Source organism: Uloborus diversus, chromosome 6, assembly GCF_026930045.1.
Source record: "Uloborus diversus isolate 005 chromosome 6, Udiv.v.3.1, whole genome shotgun sequence".
Classification (NCBI taxonomy): Eukaryota; Metazoa; Arthropoda; class Arachnida; order Araneae; family Uloboridae; genus Uloborus; species Uloborus diversus.
Genome location: NC_072736.1, coordinates 25936541 through 25955910, shown reverse-complemented (window position 1 = coordinate 25955910; position 19370 = coordinate 25936541). Strand labels below are relative to the sequence as shown.

The window sequence follows — 19370 nt, the reverse complement described above, 5'->3', positions numbered from 1 at the left end:
ACCAAGAATGAACAAACAGTTTTTTTAATATTTATTTATTAGATACAAAAATGGTAACAACATTTTATCAAAATTAATGTCAAGCATTAAAAATTTACATTATGAATCAACAGTAAGTAGGAAAATTATTTTTTGCAAGGATTTACATTGACACACAAGAAATTGATTTATTTTAAGATGTCTTACAATATGCCAAATTATTCTTTAAAATATGAATGAAGCTATAAAAATTTTAAATCACAGCAACATTAAAATTTATTTTTTTAAAATCTATCTTTCAATATTATCACAGTGTGCTCTTATTTAATTGCTGCCATGATTATTGCCAAGCTTAAATTAAAACCTAGTATCTGATTTTAAATTTATATATTTTATTACATAAAGTATTTATTGTATCTGTAAAATTTACAATTTATGCTGACAACAATTCAGAAAAACATAATCAAACTCTTTAACCGACAAGTTCGATGTATCGAAGCTGTTGCTTGGCTAAGTCCATGAGTGAAAGATATAATATACTAAGCCAGTGTTGCCAGATAGTCAAATCCAGATTTCCCCAATTCCTTCCCAACTTTTCCCCAAAAAGCGATGTTTTCTATCAAAATTCCCCAATTACAAAAATTGTTTTTCCTCTAATATTTTTATAAAATGAATCGACTTTCTCTGATATTTTTGTCTCTTGAAAAATTTTTTTTCCCCCAAATAACCAAATTTTCTTATAAAATTCCCCAACTTTTTTTCTTCCCATTTTCGCTTTTTTTTTTGATTTTATCTTTTTTTACCTTCTTTACTGATAAGAAAACTGAAAGTCTCTCTCTCTATGTGTCAGGATCTCTGTGACGCGCATAGCACCTAGACAGTTCGACCGATTTTCATGAAATTTGGCAAAGAATCAGTTTGTAGCATGGAGGTGTGCACCTTTAAGCGATTTTTCAAAAATTCGATTTTGTTCTTTTTCTATTCCAATTTCAAGAACATTTTCTCGAGCAAAATTATCATAAGATGGATGACTAAACTACCAAGTTTATTATAATGTGGAACCGTAACGTGGGCAAGCTAATTGGCGAGAAATTCATCATGCATTATTTGTAAATATACAGGGGAACCAAAATACCTTTTAATTTTCTACTACGTGCAAAACCGTGCGGGTGCCACTAGTCATAAATACAAGCGTCTGTCCGAGAGATAAAAAATTGCCATTTTTTTTTCTACTCGCATTTACTTTTCTGCTTCTGTATGTGCATTTAAACTATGATTTTTGTATATATTTATCCAAGAACATTCTTTGTATACTTATTCTTTGCCTGTTTCACGTATCAACTAGTAACTCAAGCAAAACTATTAATGCAAATTCCGTAGCATAATATTCCACATGATACGAAATGCGAATTTTATTGAAAGTTGAGCAAAGCTAAACCAACGCTGTTTGAATGTAACTACTAGATGTCAAGACGCAAATTTAATCACTTTTTTTTCCCCAGGTTTTCCCCCAAGAAAAATTTTTTTCCCCAAAGAATTCCCCTCAAAATCCATTTCCCCAAAAAGCACCAGATTTCCCCGAAATGGGGAAATTTCCCCAATCTGGCAACACTGTACAAAGCTGAAGTTTAGGGATTGAAAATTCACAATAATAGTTAGCAGTAATGATTAATTTAGGATTTAACTGACATTATACTTGTTATACTTTTGCCACTTTTTAAATAAAGGCTACTATATTAATTAGAAATTCTATGATTATGAGAGCAATTATTTGAATAAGTTGAAAGTAATTTTATCCTTTAGGAAGAATGACTTATCAACTCAAGGAATTGCAAGGCTCAACGTGATCAACACCATGAACAATGCTAATTTGGGATACAGTTTGATCAGTAGTTGCATCATCAGCTAGAGACAAACTACTATTTAATAAGTCATCTAGTCCAGTTGATGCATCCTCATCTATGTCTTCCTCAATACTTTCTTCAGAATTAAGTTGCTTTTCACTTGTGTCTTCATTTGATTCCGTGATATCAGCATCTTTTTTGTTGTTTAAATCATCATCTAAATTTATTATTTCTTCATTTGAATTTTCCGAGCTTGAAACAGATTTCAAAGAATCTAAGCTGGGATGCATGTTTTTAGGATCTTTACTAAATGACCATTCTTTGGTGGTTAAAGATGGCAAATCTTTTAACGATGTCAAGCTATTGTTGTCAATACCATACTGATTATTTTTGTCTTTAAAAATATTAGTTTTGGAGTTACCTTTGAAATTTGTACCAATGATATCTTCTGCATAATTAAAATATGCTGGTTTTGCAGCTGGGAGAGGCTCATCAAAAAATGAATCGTGAGTGATATCAGAAATATCTTTTATCTCATCCAGAGGAGAATCAGATTTCTCTTTTGAAAAAATATTATCCATCTTAAAATCAGGTTTTTGAAATTTAGAAGAGTCAACTTTTGAAAAAGGTTCGTTTTCCCTAGTTTTATCTCCTCTAAACAAAGTTTCTTCTTGCTTAGCTTTTTCATTATTTAGCCCTATACCTCCCTCAGAGGCTTTATTTTTGACAAACTGATTTTTAACATCATTTGAAACAGTCAGTTCTTTTTGCATTGAATTCGGAAAACCTTCTTCACCTCCTGAAACATTTTCAGAAATGTATCTCCTCGACGATGATATATCTGTGCTCTTCGATCGCATTAAGTCTGTGTCCCGAACAGAAGTGTCAGGAAAGTCTCTCCTATTACCAGTATGAGAAGGTTTCAGCAAACTTGAAATCACAGATTCCTTATCCGTGATACTCAGTTTCAACCTGTCACACAGCTGAGAGCGGGATAAGAATGGCGTTTTGCAGGATACTTCAGGGTCGAACACTGATAATGTAAAGTTTAAACCGAAATATTCAAGAAACTCACGTATAATTGAAACAACTAACTTTCCTTCGGGTGTATCAACAAAATCATTTAGTTTTGCATTCAGCAAAGGAATTTTCGTTTTAAAATCGGTTTCCTCTTCCAAAGCTAAACAAACACCAGCACGAAGTTCGGCTTTTATTTTATTCAAAAACCCGCATTTTTCCAAATTTTGAATAATTAAATCTCGCAACTCAGTTTCTTCTTCGGCTAGCATTGTTAATTGTACACGAAAGGAAAATTATAAAATGGGAAATCAAGATGAACGTACAAATGTAGAAGTTCGCAATTTCAGTTTGTTTACAGCAACAGAGCAACAGTAGAGATATCAGTCGCTATAGGATTGATCCGATGGAAATTTGTAGCAACCCTAAGCATTTGGCGACATTCAGAATACAGCAGATAAGTGGACTAATCCTGTATTATAATCCACAGCTGTTACGTGTATTTAAATTCTGTCACGTATGTTTTTTAATAATCGTTTTTTTTTTCATCACGTTGCATCATGATTTAAATTCTCAATTACACAAGCTGTAACTCAGATGTATGGGTTACCATTATTAGCATAATATTAGCGTTTTGGCGCTGCTATTCATAGCTCAAACATTGTTACACATGCACGCATATTTTCTGTTATTGCTGTTTTAAAATTTGCAATGTTGCCAAATTTTGGTATTATACTTTAGGTTCAAGCATGGAGGAAGGTGTGGGCAGATTGAGATTTGTGGCTTCAATTGCATCCATATATTTCCTCATTATAAAGTGTATTCTTAACGATTTGTCTTTAAAGCTCTAAAATATGTGCATGACCGAAAACAATGCACTCGAATGGAGCGGGAAACTATTATAAACAGCTCAACTCATTGTTTAGATTTGTTTACAACACTACACGTGTTGATTGGCAATGGCATAAAAGTGAGGAAAATTTGTTTACATAGATTGCTTTTGACATAAAAATTCAATGTAGGTAATTATATTTCAAAAGTACAATTTATAATAAAAAAGGGTTCTTTTAAAGAAAAGCACATTGAGTATTCGCTTGTGATCATTCTTACAACAGGAGCACAGTATAAAAAATATTAAAGCTTGACTTTTACTTCAATTTTATTGTCTCTAGCTTACACTGTAAGTACCGTTTTTTTAAATTGGGGAAGCAAAAACAGTTTGCACAAAAAGACCTTTTATATACGAATCATTCAATCGCTGAGAGACAGCATTTGAAGACAACTGTAGCCATTTAAACCTTTGAACTTAGAAGAGAAGCAACATGGTATTTTAGGGGGGAATCATCATAATGTGGCACACTTGGTGCACGTTCAAAAATTTGTGTTAAACTGCTTAAAACAAATCGCTTATCTGCTTGTCAAACTTGAACTCTATTTGCAGTAGGGTTTCCCATCCCGAATCCCGCGGGCTCAAGCATGATATTTAGCGGGATTAATCTCGCTGGGTTTCCAGTCCCGAAAAGATTTTGCCATGCAAACGTTTCCCAATTTTTCCGTCCATAACACAAATATTTTTACAATTAGCTTCTGAAGTTTTAATCACCTTCCTGTTTATCTGCAAGTAGAGGAAGAAAAACTTTGTCGGAACGGTAGATTTACCATACAAGAAAACAATAAAAATTGATTTTATTTTTCTGAGAATGAATTGGTATTCTCATTCAAGGTTTCAGTGTTCATACGTTCAGCAATTACGTGAAAATTATAAGCCTTTTTGAAAACCATCACTAAATATCGAAACCCTGAAAATTGGGCTTAAGAAGAAATTGAGAAAACATAATACGGAGTGCAAAATCCGTTGGAGTAGCCTGAATGCAATGTTGGAATGCTTCTGTAAACTTAGGGAATTCACTCAAAATCCTTACCTTACTAAAAGTGCACAATATTTTTTTCAGAAAAAGAAAAGCAATGAAAAACCTGACATTTTGACATCTGTGCTCTCTAATCTCTAGGAAGTGCCTGTTGATGTCTTTGTCACTGTGAAGCTAATAATATAAACGTGGGTGGTACCTTGAAAAATATGTTGGTTGAATTAGCTGAGCAGCCTTCGATATTTGGCACGACTCTGAGAGAGGTGACAGAAATTTGGATGAAACACTAGACGACTCGCATGAGAGTACAGTACATTAAGCTGCTCAAGTTTTTGATTGTCTCTAAAGTAAGAGCAAATTAAATAGCAAAAAAAAAAAATTAGCAAAAATCTTAGTAAAATTAGCAAAATCTTTAAAAAACTTTTACTGAGACAGCGACCCAATCAGCGTTTACTCCCTGATCTAAAGAATTAACTGCAATGATGCAATAGCAAACGTTACGAAGCAACAAGGCAAGTTAAATTGGATCGAGTGATACACAAATCAAATAGACATCGTGTTTGCCCAAAATTTGAAGTTCATGCGCAAAATCCTCTAACATGACCATCACAAAAAAAAGAAAAACCTATTTTTGAAGATGGTGAAGTTTGTGGGGATCTTTTTTGCTAAATGTCCACAAGTATTTCATCTTAGTAAAACCAACTGCAGAGGAGCCACATCACCGGTTTTCATCAAGCCCCATTATTTTTTGCACATAAGTTTTTTCCCATCCCATATGAGCGATGCTTTGTTAAGACGCATTGGATATTTTTCAAGCACACTTTTGGATATCAAACGATAGTTGCTTTTTGAGATGTGATTGTGTAGAACTCTACAATTAATGTACGGAAATAATTCATGTAACGAAAGCAGTCCTTCCTAAAAAACATGACTTTTTCTATTTGACATAAAAATTTAACTTTTAGAAGAAAAAAGTCAATCCTATGGGATTGGCAACTCTAGTTCGAATCAGGGACATCCCAAACTTTATTCTGCTTTTTTTTGGTGGGGGGAGGGGAGATAATGTTAAGGTCACCGAATGCTAAAAAATGAGCATACCCACCTACCTACTTCTAGTGAAAAGAAACATTAAGCATCATCAAAAAAAAATGCTATCTTGCATGTATATCTAACTTTTCCAAATGAAGGCATTTTATGGATTGTTGCAGTGGTGAACCATCTGGTTGACAAATGAAATGCTCGCCAAAACTTTCAGCAGATTATTCTCAAATTATAGTTAAAATTTTTAAAAAAATGTATGATAGCTCTTCTACCCATTGGCATAGCTACGTACCGCAATGCCCCGCAACGCAGGATGGGGGGGGAGGGGATGGCAGTTGGAAGAGGCCTGAAAATTTTCGTGCTTTGTTTTCGTTCAATTTTTTTACATTTTTCATTTAAAAAAAAAAAAATTTAGTTTAAAAAGCTTATGTTGGTTCTGGGGCCCCCTGGAACCTCAGAACTAGAGACGTACCGAGTAGCAATTTGGCCGAGTACCGAGTACTCGGCCTTTCACTACTCGGCCGAGTACCGAGTTACCGAGTACTCGGCCTTTCACAACTCGGCCGAGTTACCTAGTACCAATTATGTTTTAACAAGAAACACACATGTGATGAATTTTGAACTTATTGGAATAGTAGTATAGACCTCCTTGTCCATATAATAGTTTTTAAAACTAAATTCCTGGTGAAATTTAATTACGCATTATATAAACAATTTTGTTTGTCAAAAATTTTACCAAAAAATGATTTTTAAAATTAAAAATAAATAAATAAAAGGTATGATTAATCAAGTTGGAATTAAAACAAATTACAGTAAAATCCCTCTAATGCGGACACTAACAGGACAATTTTTTTTGTCCGCAATAGAGAGGTGTCCGCAGGACAGGGGTTTAATAATGTTATTTGCATTGGAACTGGGGAATTAAAAATTGTCCGCATAAGAGGGGTGTCCGTTAGGAGGGGTTTCACTGTATACCAATCAATTATAGTTCTTGTCCGCCAAACATAAATATATTTTAAAAGCAGATAAAACAAATGTGCAAGAACACTGCAAACACATGTTTCCGCCCCCCCCCCTACAAGGAATGTCTTTTTCAGTGCATAACATGTGAGCTAGAGAAGGTAAAGATATTCAACAAAAAAATCCAACTTTTGTTGGATGCCTTTAAATCCACGAGCTCCCATTTTGTGCATAGAAAAAGGAATTCCTTGTAACTTCCAAAACACGTATCTGCAGTGTTCCTACACTGTGCTTTTAACATTGTTTTATTTCCTTTAATTTTTTAAGCAAAGGTATTTTTATATTTTTTATAACTAATTTTTGTTTGTATCAAATATCCATTTTTAATATAAAAATTCCATATTTTCTATACTTGCCTTTTTTTGCATAATTTTTAATAAACAAGTTTAATAAACTTTGGGGACATTAAAAGAAAGATTTATACCATTGAAGCATTACAAACTTCATTATTCTCAAAATTTAAATTTGACTTATAAATTTTAATTGTAAATTATTGCAGAATATAATGTTTGCTTTTTTTTTTAAATATAAATTTTGGTATCTGTCTTGGACAATATTCAATTTTTTGCAACTACTCGGTATTGGCCGAGTATCTGATCAGAATTTGACCGAGTACCGAGTGCTCGGCAAATTGGCCGAGTATGCCGAGTACCGAGTAATTACCGAGTGCCTGGTACGTCTCTACTCAGAACCTATTGATCTATGGCCCCTGATTTAAATATCAGGGGCCCAGGGTCAAACACTTTTTCGGGACCCTCATGTAGTCAAACATTACTTTTGCCATTTACTAAAACAGTTTTAACCATTTGGGGCCCCCAAATAGCAGGGGCTCTAGATCATGCCCTAGTTGACCTATTCAGTAAACAGGCCCCGAGTAGAGAGAAGGAGGCCCATGGCCTAACTTTCCTGTGCCAAAACCAAACGGTTGGCTCGGTGTAAAAAGTATCATACACTCCCTAGGCCACCTGTCATGGAAGGAAGGGAAAATTCCTGAAAGAAAAGGAGAAGGAAAAAGTCCTGAGCGTAACGGAACCCGGAAAAAGACAGCTAAGAGAAGTTTTAGAGTATGATCTCAATTGGAGAGCAGGAAAGGGGCAGAATCGGAAGGGGTCAGAAAATTTTTGAATTTTGTTTTCATTCAATTATACCAAATTTTTCCATAAATCAAACTCAGTTTTAAATGCTTATATTGGTTCTTGGCCGCTCTCATTCCCCAGAATCTAATGGCCTAGGGCCCCTGAGTAAGTTATCAGATGGTGTAGGCCAAACACTTCCCAAACGGTTTTTTAAATTTTTTTTGAGAACTGTACTTGCAGAATTTGTAATGCATATGTTTTTTTATAAGAAACATTAAGACACAGAGGATAAGTTGTCTAGGTCAATTTTCATGGTTATTTTTTTAATAAGTAATGTCATATACCCCCCCCCCCCCCCCCTGCAGAAAACATAACTGCTGAAAAAGTTCTCCTCCCAAATCCATAGTCTGGATCCGTCCACTGCTGCTTTTACTACCATCTTCATTCAACTTTATAGTATAAAATAGTTAATTACTATGTTGTAGCTTTTCATTTGAGAATGTGTTCCATGACTCAATGTGAAAGTGCAAATATAACTTAATTTTTTTTAAAATGGTGACTACAATATCTTGCACATATTTTAGTAATTTATCATTTTTTTTGTTAGTGTTTTTGTTAATTGAAATATGTTATCTTTTTTTAGGACCAAAAGATTGTGATTGCTTTTAAACATACATCATTATGTACCAGTCCTTCATGACATCTTTTAGAAAGAAATAATTTTTTTTTGTTGAATAGATGAATAACAAGACTGAAAATTCTCAATCCAAAACTGTTGTAAGTGAGCTATTAAAATTTATTTAGCAATTTTTGTTATTTATTTAATCATTTTCTTCACTACCTTTTTTTTTTTTTTTTCATTTTCTCAAAAGTAATGTTCTGTTTTAAGTATTTTCAAAGTTTGAATGTTACATTTTTGTGATGCAGGGAAATCCTGTTACAACAAACCTCAAGATACAGCAAATTTTGTTGTGATAGAATTAAAGCAATTTAATCAAGATTAAATCAGGGCTGATTATTTAATTTGTTGAAATGGTTGTTTCATTATAATCTGATGTGGGCAGGTCTCGGTTGAACATTTCAAAAATCTGGCAAGCCTATGTTTTATTTAAGGGTTTTAGATTGAATTTTCTATTTGACAAATTATAGACTTAATGTTTTCTTACTTTTTGATTAACAGCTTCCACTGCAGGCAGAAATTAGCCCCTAATTTATTTTAATTATATAAAGAGAACTTTGAGAATTTTTCTTAAACCTTTAGATGTATTTCTTTGGTTTTATTTACCAGTTTCAGTCAAAGAATTCTATGTGTTTTTTATTGAGTTATATATGGATGGCTTCACTTGCCAAATCAATCAACTTCATAAAAAAAAGTAGATAATTGTTAAAAGAAGAAGATAGTGTTATCCATAGGAGTAAATAGCCCTCTTGTTATTTTTTCTGCCAACACATGGTCAGAAATGTACTGAACCAAAATTTTAATATAAATTCACATTCTAAGCATTGATAAAGCCCTATTAAAGCATAAATGATGATTTTTTTTTTAAGTAGTTATTCGATTTGGCATTGAGTTATCTATATATAAGTCTTTATTTTGGATGGCACTTATTCAGTTATAATGGAAAACAAAATTTAAATACCTTGAAAACACTCATTTTTCCGAGCCGAGCCCATTGTAGTCTTAAAAATTTCAGTCTTGGGGAAATATTCCAATTTTGTCAATACAATCTACTTTCAGTTCAGTTCCTAGAAAATTTGCAAGATTTACTGCTCTCAAAATCACCTATGTTTTTATTTTCGCCATAATTACGGGTCGTGAAGACAAGTGTTTTTATTGTATAGTTTCGTAATATGTCCCTGTCCAATTCCCGGTCTCTATCTCAATTTCTTTTTTCTCCTTTGAAAAATGGTTAAAATGTATAGATTCTCCTGTATTATAGACTCTAATTTTCATATAAATATTACGTCACTGAATAGTTATGAATTCTGTAAATTATAAATGTTTCATAGCATTTGTGTATGCCCTTAATGGCATATAAGAAATTTCCAGATTAAAGGAAAAATCATTTGAATTTTTTTTTTTTTTTTTGCAGGGATTAGAGAAAAACACTCCTGCGGAAGCTGATGGAGAAAGCAAGTTAGTTATAATTTCCTTCATATTTTAACGCGACTTGTTTAGTGTTTGTGGTTTGAAGATTTTCTACACTGCTGTAAATGTTAAGACAAATATTGCTTTTTTTTAATTAAATTTCATTGTATTTTATAATTTTCTGATGGAACAATTATGTGTGTTCTGTGGTTAGAGTGTCCATATAAAAAATATAGTTCTAATTATGTTATTTTCACACCAAAAGCTCGTCAATGTGCACATACTCAACAGTTGTATAAAAAATTCTCCTATAGAACTTTTTATACAATTTCAATGTGTGTTGTACATTTTAAACATGCAATACTTTGTGTATGTGTAAAGGAATTACAATCAGACTGCCATATATTAAAGTAGCACCGGGAAAAAATTTGATATATAGAAATTTAGATGTATAGAAACAATCTTAGTTTATAATAAAAAGCTCCTAAAACATTAAAATTAAAGCTAATTTTCGCCAACTGTAATGCCGTTTCATGGTTTTGAGTGAGTTTTTTGTAAGTTTCAGTACTTTGGTTACAGCTTTCTGATTTCTCATAATAGCAGGAACTCTGCTTGCGGAAATACTAAATTTACCAGAAATGACATATTTTTGCTCCTTCATACATCTTCATTCTTTGGCAATTCAACTTGATCCGCAACATTGGGGGTTTTGTTTTGACAATGTTATTGAGAGAAAAGTAAAAAACCTACCTACTAGAATAAGTTTTACTGAAGCTAAAAAGAATAGAAATAATAAACAACAGACAATAGGGATAACTTGAAACTGATTTTATTGTATTACTGGTTGCAACTAAGATCTGATTTAAACTTGAGAATAAAAGAACTCCAGAATGGAACAACGACCTATCTACACATCCCTCAACCCCAGATTCCTTGTAAGTTTCGTAGCAGCCTTTAGTAAACATAATTTTCTCCCATAACCTTCATTTTTCGTGAGAAAGTCTAAGTGGAAAAAAAATCTACAAATATCTCAATTTTTTTTCGATATATAGAGATTTTTTCGATATATAGAAACAATTTTTCTGTGTAATGGACATGGAAATTTGCTGGGTCTTCGATATATAGAAAATTTCGATATGTGGAAGTTCTATATATGGAGGTTCGACTGTATTTGCTTAAAAATTTCATAATTGTGTGTGCAGTTATTGAAATTTTTCTAATTTGAGTATTAAAATTCCATGTGTTATGTCATTTGCAAATTTTAAGTTGACTTTATTTACGTGCATATTAAAAGAAGTTCAAAATAATAAGCATTCCAGTAGCATATTCAGGAGAGCATATGGCTTCCATGCTGAAGATCTTTGCTGCATCTTTTTCTTTCAAATGTGGTTGCATTAGAAGCTTTATCTTTTGCAGACTTAGTGGGATCTCCCAATGTATTGGGTGAGTGCAAAAGTTCGTGCAGAGTTGCAATAGATGGCGTTAGAACGGGCGTAACGTGTTGTCATAAATACCACTATCTACGTAAGTCAGATCGTTGGAAAGGTGACGTGTGCAGCTTTCATTCCAATCAAAATAATCTGTGCAGATACAAACTGCTTCGAGAAAGATTATTTTTAAAATAAGTGTTTGATAAAGTGCATTTACGGCATGTTATGCTTTACGAGTTTCGGAAGGGAATAAACGTTGCAGCAGCCGTAAAAAACATTCAAGACGTTTATCAAGATCAAGCACCAGCTAAACGAACTGTGGAAAAATGGTTTGTAAAATTTCGTTGCGGAGATTTTAAGCTGGAAGACGAGCCACGCTCAGGTCTACCTTCCCACATTGATGACGACGTTTTGCGTTCTTTAGTTCAGAATCAAGGACGGATCCAGAAATTTTTCAAAGGAGGAGAGATTGATATTTATTACTTACTTTTTACTATGTATACTGATTTTACAGTATTTATCACAAAAGTTTTGGACTTTAAATCCCGAAACAGTACCGAGATAGGGTCCCAAACCCAAACCTCCCTTCTCCCAACATCAATAAAACTCTTCTAAAGTTGCGTTTTTTGAACTTCATTTTCAAAAAATTACCAGTGGAGGATCCCTCAAGGGAGGGATGATCGCCTCTATCGCCCCTCCCTTGTATCCATGCCTGTTTAGAATACTCCGAGAATTTCAACAGAGGAAGTTGCTACAGCACTTAACGTTGACCGATCAACGGCTTTTCGGCGTTTAAAATAAATTGGATTTGATTTAAAACTCGATATATGGGTGTCCCATTTGTTGACTGAGAGCAACAAAATCCAGCGAATTTCTGCTGCTGTATCTTTACTCAGGAGGCTCAAAAACAAGCCATTTTTGCATCGATTAGTGATGGGCGATGAAAAATGCGTCCTGTACAACAACGTTCAGCGCAAACGCACATGGAAACAGGCAGGTGAACATGGTGACGCAATGGCAAAGGCCAGTTTGTACCCGATGAAGGTGATGCTCTGTCTTTGGTGGGATTGCAAGGGTATAATTTATTTTGAGTTTCTCCCCGCCGGCCAAACGATGGATTCGGATAAGTACTGTTGTCAATTAACTAATCTGAACCAAGAAATCAAACAGAAACGTCCTAGTTTGTCAAATCGCAAAGGCGTAGTCTTTCATCAAGATAACACTAGACCACACGTTTCAAGACAGACGCTATGCAAACTGAACAGCCTGAAATAGGATGTCCTAACTCATCCACCGTATTTTCCTGATATCGCACCATCGGATTATCACTTATTCCGGTCATTGCAAAATCATTTAAATGGAAAAGAACTTGACTCTTTGAATGCCTTACAAAACGTCGTGTCTTCGTTCTTCGAATCTAAACCACGCACTTTTTATGATCGGGGCATCCGTATGCTGCCAGAACGTTGAAAGAAGATTATAGACAACAATGGAGAATATATCATTGTTTGAATAAAGAGTTTTGCTTGCCTAATCACTGTATGACTTTCTTTCACAAACTCTGCACGAACTTTTGCACTCACCTGATAGCATCCATCCTTTCATGTAGCACCGCTATCGGCTAAGTGCTGCACAGTAGGGTGGGCCAAAAAACTTTTTCTTCTGATTTCGATGATGGGTAGGGTAGAAAAGGTGCCATTGGCAGAGCAAATTGTGCACAAAAAATGTGAATTTTTTTAGACAATTTCTTAATCTACCGTAATTGGTTCAAGTTTCAAGCAAATGCTGTTTTTTGATGGTTTTAACAAAATTGTTAAAAAAAGGTATTTTTCTATTTTTGGTGATGGGTAGCACGGAAAAGTTGCCTTTGATGGCACTAAATTCACGTAAAGAATTTGAGTTGTTTGCTATAATTCCTTCCTTTGCAAAAAATGATTATAAATTATGGCTATTTTCTGTTTTTTTAACACTAACAAAAGGTTAAATTATAGTTTTCGCTGTATTTGTATAAACTATATTTCTACAGTTTATCACATATGATACATTTTTAGATGCTTGGTGTGTGTGTTTAAATGCAATGCGCCTTAGCTTAAATTCTTATAGTAACACACTGGCACATCTCAAAAATAAGATTAATTTTTTTTTCTTTTTTATTTGTAGCTGTCTTGCGTTTTGATAGAACTATTAAAAATGCACCAGGACATTTGTGCAAAATCAGAACTCACTATTAATCACTGGCAAATCTTTTAAAACACGAACAAAGTTACTATCTCTTAACTAATTGCAATTAAGTGAAACGAGATTCCCGTAGGAGCAGGAAGACAACAGTGTCATTACCAGTGTTGATAGAAAAAGAAATAACTGTAACATCCGACGTGCCTTTTTCATGCAAAAGAATTCCCAATCTGAAACTGCATAAATAAGATAAGAGAAACTACTGAACCCATGGACTTTCTGGCCCAATCAAAGTCAAGCTGATGTTAGATGAAAACCTACTTATGCTTCCATTCTAGGTTATCTCTGTCATGTTACATGCGCAAAAGAAAGAAAAGTACCAAAAAATTTAAGGTTAGTCAAAAAACACATACTTGATAGTTGTGCAACTGTTTCAACTGAACTTTTCCTTCCTAAGTTTCAAGATAGCAAGCCAGGGTCTATTAAAAAGTCCTGATTGCTCACACCTGCCTGCAAAACTCTTTGCTTACATTTGAGTACCTTGAAACCAAAATAAGTCTTACGATACTTTGCTCTGTTTCTAATGTAAATTAATTTGACCCTACGATTCAGGGCAGGGTTGGCAAAAACCCGGGTTTTTTCTTCAAAAAACAAAACCTTCCCGGGTTTTTGTGGGGTTTTTCTGGGTTTTAGTTTTATTTCTGTGTGCAGGTATTGTTATATAATATATGTATTCATTAATATAAAAAATATTTATTAAGTTAAATTTCTGAATCATATTTGATCAATATCAATGTATTACTAATTAATATTATTAATATTATCGTCATCAGTGGTGTTCCCACAGGAGCCATACACCAATGATGATGTATACTCTCAGAAAGATACTCCATATACGCCGTATACTGTCAAACATTTTTTAGAAATATAGCGTATACTCTCAAACATTTTTTAGAAATATAGCATATACTCTCAAACTTCAAATATTTTCATATTATTACATATTATGTATATGAGCGCATACATATATTGCTCGTAATGGATCACTGTGAGTATACCCTCAGAAAAATTGATGGGAACATCACTGATCCTCATACAAATAATGGCCGATGATCGAGTAACCCGCATGTTTCAACGGTGAAACTCGTGCCACGGCATGATAATTTTATAATATGTTTTGGTAATGTTTAACATGCAGGGAAAGGCTTTATTGTGACAAGGCTGAACTCAATCCGACAACATAACTGTTTTACTGGTAAAACTTTCATTTCAGGGGAATGAAGAAACAAAAAAACGGTCAACAATGAACGCAGCCTATGTACTGGAGTTTAGGGTTAATCCTCTGGAGTTAGGGTTAAAATTTCAACTATCAAAATATCACCAAACAGGCAATTGCTTCGTTCAAATGTAGAAGAGTAGAAGCAATTTTCACATATCATACCTTGATGGGCGACCTTCTAGTATAATAATAAGTACACGACATATTTGACACAGTATTAAAGGTGCATGTAGAGTTTCGGTCCCAGAAGAAAATTAGGCATTAAAACTGAAGAAACTTTTCTAAAGCATCTGAGGCATTGAATTAGTTAATCGAAACCACAAAAAGTTATTATTGTTTTTGTTTTTGAGTGGATACGGGTTCTATTGTACCCCAGGTGACTCTTGTGCACAATCCTATGCAAACTAGAGGGCTGGAGAGGCAATATTTTTGGTACAATTCAGTTGAAAGTGTCATACTGACTTTCTAGTCCGTTATTAATATTAATAATATTTAAAAAAAAAAAAAAAACTGCTGAATGTTGTGCAGAAATTGCTTTGAGCTCCATAGAAGAATGAAAGTTGAAGGTTGGTAGGGATATTTTTGCTGTGTGCACAGACAATGAATTGAAAATGGAGAAAATGAGAGATACTGTTACAGAACACCATCTTAATGTTCTCAAGTTTGGTTGCTCTTCACTTTTTAAAACTTAGTGGCAAAAGAAATTTCACCTGCAAGCATTTTGAACCAAGTGATTGAGGTTCAAAAAATATTTCCGTAATCATCATCAACCTCATAGATGGCTCAAAGATTATGATTGTTTGATGCCTCAAATACCTAACAATACTCAGTGGAAGAAACACAAAGAGTGCATTTCCAGCTTTTTGAAAAACTGTCATAAATATATAACAATTGCATCTGAGCACGAAAATGAATTTGAGAAATGAATTGCAAAAATATTGGACAATGTTGCAAGTTACAAGGAGTGCTTGAAGCTTGAACTTAGACAAACAGCTCACAATCATATCTTCAGCTCTTGATGAACTACAAAATGACTCAACTACACTGTCATTATGGAAATTTGGAAATGTTTGATGGAGTCAGAAGAATTAAAACAGCACAAAGAAGTTATATAAAAAAAGAAAAAGATTATTGGACCAGAGCTATTATAATGGATGTAAAGTATAGAGGAGAAGGGCTTGATTCAGAGGAAGAGGAAGAAGCTGAAGCATGGATAATGCAGTACTATGCAGAATGGTGACCTGCAATAATGGCTTTTACAATTAAAGACACAGACTATTTTACAAAATCACTTTTCTCAGGAAAGATTGTGTCTCAGTTTTCAGCTGTAAAATGGTGGGAACTTCTGAAAGATAAAGTACAAAAGAACAGCAACATAGGTTCTGATTTTTTAATTTTTTTTCCATTCTGGTCCATCTAGCTCTGCTTCCATTGAAAGGATTTTCTCTACCTTTAGATAAGTTGCGGAACAGAGTAATGTGAAAAATTAGTTAAGATTTACAAATACTATCACAAAAACTCCCGATTATCCGTGAGCGAATTATCTGTGGGGCCGGTTATCTGCGAGTCAATCAACAATCAGGAACATGTATTTTTGCTGTTAAAAGCAAATACCAATGGCTGTTTTTTGTCGAAAATTTGTAAATTTTTAACTCTGTTGTTTTTGTTTTATTCATTTTTTTAAATTTTTTGTGCTTTCTTCATCGTACATATATTAGTTCTTTATTGATGTTAAGTTCTATAGTGCAAGAATACAAATATTTTTACTATACTGTGCACAGTTTCGCTGTTTGAAAAAAAGTATTATGCATCAATACAACTAAGATTTTAAAGAAGGACAATTTTTACCTTATTTGTACCTCATTTTCGCCCTTTGCGGTTTATCTGCTTCACTTGGGCCACCCAATTCCGTGGGTAATCAGGAGTTTAGTGTATAATTATTTTAATTGTATTACTCTGTGTAAATTATTTATTTAATTATTGAAATGTATTTTTCATTCTAAATTTTTATTTTCTGATCATTTGACTTTTGTGTTTAATCAAAATTGTCATCAAACATTAATTTAGCAATTTTTTACATCTACTAGAAATTTATCAATGGTTCATTTTCACAATTTCTTTTACAATTTGAAATTTTCTAAATAAATAAATAAATGAATAATAATAACAAGTATTAGTAATAATAAGTAGTAGCGTAACTAGAAAATTTTTATTAATGATGATTTCAGAATTGAAGATTTCAAATTCCTTTGTGTGTAAGTTTTAATTATATACAATTGTACATTTCTATGTTCAAAGAATCATTAATTGATGTAAATAATTAAAATTAATAGATAATGTTTTTGATTCCTTCAAAGTGGGAAAAAAGCTTTTTTTTTTGAGAAGGCTCAAGGGGCTGCCTTAGGCGAAAAAAAAAAACAAACATTGGTTGTTATATTGACAAGAAATTCCAAAAATTAATGAAATTTATTTAAAAAATAAATTTTCTGAGATAAATTACTGTAAATTCACCTGATTTCTTTTTATTTTTTTATTTTATTATTTTATAAAATACTAGAGGACCCGACAGACGTTGTTCTGTTCAAACTTTGTAAATTGAAAAGTTAAAAAAATTCAATAAACTACCCAGTGTCTGAAACGTTTTGTTGAAAAAATTAAGTAAAAAGAAAATGATTTAAGCTGCTTGGTGTCAGAATGCATATATTTATTTAAACTTGATTTATCTAATTCCCACTGAGCAGTTGTTTTATTAACTATTTTTTCTCCCATACTTGATGGTTTGTTCCTTCAGCCATACTCAAAGGATAAAAAGCGCCCTCAGATATTAAGTGTAAAAAACTAACTACCCATATAGAATGAACGGGAAATCCCGCTGCAACATCCCCCATATGAAAAAGAATAAAACGATCGATAGGATATCGTTTAAAAAATTGATAAAGGTAAAAACAGTTCTCTGAATAAGCAAAAACCACTCCCTAAATACCCTCTCCTTGAAATATTTCGCCAAATAAACAAAAAATGCAATAATTTACATTAACAGTAGCTTTAAAATGTAAACAAATGATCAAGCAACACTATTGTTTATAGCCAAAGTCGCCAAGCCACCTCGTTACTGTAATCCAGCCAATCAGTGAGCGAAGCCAACTCCGACGATTAGCAGTCCGATCTTTTGAACAAAAACCTTTTAAACTTCATATATTGCCCAATTTGTTCCTTCCACCAAAATTAAAGATCTTCCACTGCACTGATCTTTTGTATACAGAACAACCCTGGGAACTGATGTGATATACTCCACTCTTGGCGACTTTTTCCTGTTGGCGCCAAGAAAGCGTCGCCAAGAAAACGATGTATGATGACATATGTCATACATCGTTTTTAGCGATGCTTTTTTAGCTCCAACAGGAAAAAATCAGATAAAAAAACACGATCAAAGCACTTCAGAACACAATATATATAAAAACAACATGAAACTACAACAAAAAACATCACGAATATACGCTTCAGAAATACCAGAAACTAGAAAGTTTTTGTACTCAAAGAACAATGACTAGAAAGTATTTAAAATGCTTAAATTGACAAATTACTATAACAGCTTACCAATGAAATATGTACCAATAGAAATAAAAAGCTTTTTTCCAACATGCATTTTATTGAACAAAAACTTTTCTCACACTCTGCTAAAAATGAGCAAAGCGATTCAAATTGCGATGTTTAAAGCGGAAAACATCCCCAAAATCCATAACTATTTTGGCCAAAAAAGCGCTTAGTTACTCAAATTTCGATGTATGAAAAGTAGAGACGTCTCAACAAAACATCCTAAACATAAACAATACAAAAATACCATACATTTATTTGCTATACAGACATGCTCTCAAAATACCTATTATCTTTTACATAAAATAACACCTTTATATTTTTATAAAATGCAGGGGTCAACTTATTTTCAGAAATTCAGTACTTCAAGGATTCAGGTTAATAGAATATGTCTAAATAATTCGTGGCATCTATAAGAATTAACGTTTAGAACAAAATAACCGTACTATTTTTGCAAAATTAATTTACATACAGTAAAAATAAAGTTAAAAACTACAAGAACCCCTCAAGGATTTGTAAAAAAAAAAACAAAGAATTTGGGAAGTGAGAGTTTTTTTTTTTTTTTGAATTCTAAAATAAAGAACTTACCTTTTTATGGTATAAATCCTCACACTCAGTCCAAAACAAAATATCATATGACAATGGCACGTTACAGATACACACCACATTGGAGTTAACTTTTAATTAACGTTCAAGTTTGAAGAAACTGGCATTTTCTAATGTTTTTACTTCACAACTCAACTACTGAATTTAAACTAACACAAAATAAGATTTCTTGTAAGGTATATTGCATGAAACAACACGTATCTCTCCTGCGTGAAACCAAGTAAACAAGTTTGAACAAGATTGCCTTCGCGTTGCCAAACACAGGTTAGTTTCACCAGGGATGCCATGATAAAAAAATTATCGCCTCATTGGCGAGAAAAATATTTCAATTTTGTGCAAAAAATCGGATGTC

At 33.1% G+C, this 19370-nt stretch overlaps 2 protein-coding genes across 2 annotated transcripts in view; one reads left to right on the top strand and one right to left on the bottom strand.

Moving 5' to 3' along the window:
• Positions 1-1530: 1530 nt before the first annotated feature.
• LOC129224466 (centrosomal protein 43-like) lies at positions 1531-3190 on the bottom strand. The gene has a single exon (XM_054858919.1). The coding sequence runs from the start codon at positions 3110-3112 to the stop codon at positions 1796-1798; it is 1317 nt and encodes a 438-aa protein (XP_054714894.1). The 5' UTR covers positions 3113-3190; the 3' UTR covers positions 1531-1795.
• A 624-nt stretch (positions 3191-3814) lies between these two features.
• Positions 3815-19370, top strand: part of LOC129224288 (uncharacterized) — a 79504-nt gene continuing 63948 nt past the window's right edge. Inside the window, exons 1-3 of the mRNA XM_054858718.1 lie at positions 3815-3858; positions 8489-8622; positions 9939-9982. Of these exons, the coding sequence (XP_054714693.1) occupies positions 8584-8622; positions 9939-9982 (83 nt within the window). The 5' untranslated portion in view covers positions 3815-3858; positions 8489-8583. The remainder of the gene's footprint in view (positions 3859-8488; positions 8623-9938; positions 9983-19370) is intronic.

Excerpts from the sequence above, each read along its gene's own strand:
- LOC129224466 (XM_054858919.1), bottom strand. The coding sequence starts at position 3,112 with ATGCTAGCCGAAGAAGAAACTGAGTTGCGAGATTTAATTATTCAAAAT.